The following is a 4,496-nucleotide window of genomic DNA, read 5'->3' as shown; positions in this document are numbered from 1 at the left end:
CATTATTTTTCTACAGTTCAACGGAGAATAGGGCAGGGCATCAAAGCCCATAAAGCTTCACACAGTCCACTGCCTCTGAAAAACACAACAATTGGAAACATATGAGCGTAAATGATAACGTCAGTGAGTACCAGAATCCATGCTTTTAAAGTTACAACCTCATTACCCTCCGATTGAGGCTGTATAACATTAAACCCACAAACAGAAGGTCAGGGGGGGATGAATGTTCTTGTTTTCTCGTGTGCACCAGAGCGTGCTTTTCAAGGTAAATATTATTTCCCCAACATGAAATAGGTCTTTGTTGTTTGCCAAGAGGTAAGAGGCGGAAAAGTGAGGAGGATCTGAACTGGTTTCCATGTCAAACACTCCAATTCACCATAGAAACTCAGATCTTAACGCGGAAACTTTATTAAACTGTGATGGTGGATTGATAAGGGCACAATTTCTATCGGCCTCTTTTTATTGTGGGCACCAGGCGGGCTGACAGAGGTAAATTGCTCTTTTAATTAAAGCAATGCACCAGGGGAAATTGCTGTCTGAATATTGTCTCAGAGATGGGGGCCACTGACAGTTGCCTGGAAACTTCAATCTGTCCACCCGCATTTATTCCAGATCTCAGTTATGAGATAAAGTTTAATAAAAATCTTTTCGACCGCCACCAACGAAATGAAATCCAACCCATTCTGAACAACAGAACACAATGAGACCGGACTGCGGAGGAAACCTCATGTTCAACATGTATCTCTCAGGTTCGTCTTTTAAGTCCAAGGAAGAATTATAGAAATAAGCGGTTATGATTCTTTAAATTCTGCCGGGTGTCGGTGTCCAGAGGCGATGTGTTCCGTCTCCAGGGCAGAGCATTGTTCAGCCTTTTCAATCTGAAAGCCCGTCTGCTCTTTTGTCGGAAATCGGAAATCCTTTTTCCTGGACGCGTTTCCTGGCTTCTCGGAGAGGAGACCTCGAAAAAGACAAGCTTCTTCCATTAGGCATGCGAGCGGACCAGGACACAATTAGGATTTTAATCAATGTTACCTTCTGGAGATATTTGGCCTTTTTCAACATTTCAAATCAGTTTGAATTTTACGCACCGCTCTGATCACATTATTTACAGGTTCTTTACGCAATCTTACAACGGATATTCTTTTAATTAAAATAGATGTAAATACACAAATGTATTATTATTTTTTCAATCACCTTATTTTTCTCGTCCTAAATTGTTGCTTGGATAAAGATATCCAATTCAATTTTAGAAAAACCTGGACCTACCAACTAAGTTTCAAACCAACCAAAGCAAGATTAGAATATGAGAGTATCCTTAATGATTTCTTGAAATTGATTATTTATAGACTATATGAAATAGATAAATAGATGATAGAGAGTTTGTGATGCTTACAATTAGTCTGTCTTTTTTTATTACAGATCCAACAGAAAATCTGTTGAAGGAAAGCAAAGGAGCATCCTGGGGTCCAATAAACACAGGAGTACAGAAAGGTAAGAAAATGGACTGAACGGCCTGCCGGGACACACTGGTGCAGTGATTTAATATCAAAAAGCTTTTAGAAATTCCCAAAATACTTAAAGAATATTAATATAAAAAAAATTAAATACTTAAAGCTGTTGGGTAGTTATGCAGATTCAAAGGCCACCATGTATTTTCTAGCTTTAGTTTTAAACTGACTTTGAAAAAAAGATATACAATGATAAGAGAAAAAAAACACATTTTATTTTATTATTTTACTTATCAGCATGAAAACGGTGTTGAAGGCCAGTGTATTTTGTCATTCCATTATAGATATAATTGGTAAGTTATCGATCCAAATACAGCTTGTCTTCTTCCTGCTTTCAAATTGCAGTTTGTTGGTCACGGATAATGTAGAATTTTTTATTTAATGAAGAAATTCCTGTTACTCCATAACAGGATTTGTAGATTTCTCATAGTTTATAAACGTACACTTCCATATTCAGACTAAAATATGAATTATATATTTAAATAAAGAAGAAGAAACTTGAAATTAAATTAAAAAACAACACGGTACACAGATTGTCATTGATTTAATTACACTGTCATGTAGTGCTAATAGACCTAAACGGGCATTATGACCTCTCAAATCTGCAAATGTTGAAATAAAGCAGTTAGTTATATTTTGAAATCGAAAATAAAAATACGTTTGACTATCATTTATCCTACATTATATTTGAAATGAGGAATTATTCAATTAAATAATACCATGTTCAAAATGACCTAGAAGATACCATTTAAATAGCTTATGACCTAGCCGGAAAACAATGTGCCTGCAGAGGTTGTTTTGAAGCATTTCAGATTTGAATGAATGAACAATATCAGTTTGAGACCGTTTTAATCCAATTGGATACATATTTTAACATTAACATTAATGCACATATGTTTTCTAATATTCTGCAATTTGCCTTCAAAATCAGTGGATTATCTACGAAGACCTGCAGCCGAATTGTTAGATAGGCTATGACTGACAATCTATTATTTGATGAAAGGTCAAATGTTAAATGCCTCAACAATATGCATTATTTCATGTATTTACACAAAAGATGTCTGTATTTTTAATTTTTAATTTATGATTTATAAATTGCATTCATTTCTAATCTTTAACATCATGGTTATATTTTCCCCTCTCCTGTCCAGGCAGCGGGCAGATCCAGTTGTGGCAGTTCCTGTTGGAGCTCCTCTCGGACAGCACCAACATGGCGTACATCGCCTGGGAGGGCACCAACGGAGAGTTCAAGCTCATCGACCCGGACGAGGTGGCCCGGCGCTGGGGGGAGCGCAAGAGCAAACCCAACATGAACTACGACAAGCTGAGCCGGGCGCTGCGCTACTACTACGACAAGAACATCATGACCAAAGTGCACGGAAAGCGCTACGCCTACAAGTTCGATTTCCACGGCTTGGCGCAGGTGTGCCAGCCATCCACCACGGAGCAGGCCATCTACAAGTTTCAGGGGAATTTCTCCCCGATTCCCTTCGCCGGGATCTCCAAACTGAACCTCGTGGGCCCCGGCGTGGGCCCCTCAGGTTTTTCCTACTGGGCCGGATCCCCCCCTTCGGCTCTGTACCACAGCCACAACCTCCAGCCTCCTGGGCCCTTTGGCACCGTGTCTCCGTCCCACATCAGCTGCGTCAACAACATCAACAGCCTGACCAACATCAATAACCATTACAACTGACTACTAATGAATCTTTTAGACAACCTGGAGAAGTATAAACACGGCCGGTAATACAACAAGGAACGAAGAGAGGTGACAAAGGTTTGGGTAATTTGCAAATATTGGATTGATTTGGGTTGTCTCAGCAACATGCTACATTTAGACGCGTGCATATATAATTGTAGCCATGCATGTACATGCTGCCGAGACAATGGTTTTGCGTAAGAAAGACGTTTAAAAACATGTAAATAAAAAAAACACATTAGTTCTACTGTAAAATCAGGACTTGTTTCCAGTAGCAAATGATTACATAGGCTATATGAAGGACCGCCAATGAAATTACGCAGAGTGGTTTTGAACTTTTACGCGTTGTCTAAACGATAATAATTAGATCTTAAGCCATAAACTCCCCTTTTATGATTGTCTAATTTCGCTCACTCATTGTTGGAAAGCGTTTTTCCAAATTAACAATGTATAGAGCATTACTAAAAAAAAAAGCTTGATTTAATATTTATGTTTTATACCTATCAGTTCTTCTTGCCTGTTCCTTTGCTGTCTCTCATCCTCTCTTCGTGGGTCATGTGGTTGTTTTTACACACAGGTGAGTGCTTTTACACACATTTGGGAGCAAATCACTTCTTATTACTAGGCTCTTGGCGCCATCTTGTGGTTATGGAACGGCCTAATGCCTGTCATGTAATTTTACTAAATATCACTCCTGTAAAAATATTGTAACTTGAATTTCTTTTTACTAAGAAATCAGATTACACATAGCCATGTAGGAAAATTAAATGTATCCCACTTGCAATACAAAATAAATACAATGTAGAGGTATAGGGTTGCATTTTGTGAGAAGTAGTCTCAGACGTGAATAGTAACAGAAACTGTGAATTCATGAACCTTTCAGTAAATACTGTTTGTAGAGACGGGCTCAGGCTATTCGCTGCTTTTTAGGGATTTTGAAGTGAACTGCATTTTATTCATTCACGTAGCTTCTAAAGCAAAAATAGCTATACCAATACAAATTAATGAAGTTTATAGTCTGTTGTAAATAAATCTATTCGTCAGTATGTTTGAATTGTGTGTTGCTGCCTTTTTTTTGTTTGACTGCAAACACCACTGTGCCACTCTACATTTTGTTATTAACATGCCACATTACCTTCCATGCTTACCTTACATTATGCTGTCGGAAATATTTTTCTATGGTATTTTTAAATTCAGATTATTATGGAAAATAGTTATATGACAAGATTAGAAACCACATAAGTGTTGTACTCATTGTGAAGAGTATGCTGTGAAGGTTGAAGAAAGCTTGT

General features: G+C 37.9%; 1 protein-coding gene across 2 annotated transcripts; it reads left to right on the top strand.

The window, feature by feature from the left end:
* Window positions 1–1,015: 1,015 nt before the first annotated feature.
* On the top strand, window positions 1,016–4,201 carry fev (FEV transcription factor, ETS family member). 2 transcript variants are annotated; one of them, XM_034227261.1, is made up of 3 exons: window positions 1,016–1,111; window positions 1,420–1,491; window positions 2,660–4,201. In XM_034227261.1, exon 3 carries the CDS (start codon window positions 2,719–2,721, stop codon window positions 3,199–3,201), a length of 483 nt encoding a protein of 160 aa, XP_034083152.1. In that variant the 5' UTR covers window positions 1,016–1,111; window positions 1,420–1,491; window positions 2,660–2,718; the 3' UTR covers window positions 3,202–4,201. The 2 variants fall into 2 exon arrangements, with proteins under 2 accessions (XP_034083152.1, XP_034083151.1); XM_034227260.1 differs by having other exon boundaries at window positions 1,100–1,491.
* The last annotated feature ends 295 nt before the right edge of the window (window positions 4,202–4,496 follow it).

This window comes from Gymnodraco acuticeps, unplaced genomic scaffold (genome assembly GCF_902827175.1).
Source record: "Gymnodraco acuticeps unplaced genomic scaffold, fGymAcu1.1, whole genome shotgun sequence".
Classification (NCBI taxonomy): domain Eukaryota; kingdom Metazoa; phylum Chordata; class Actinopteri; order Perciformes; family Bathydraconidae; genus Gymnodraco; species Gymnodraco acuticeps.
This window is presented reverse-complemented; position numbering and strand designations above follow the sequence as displayed.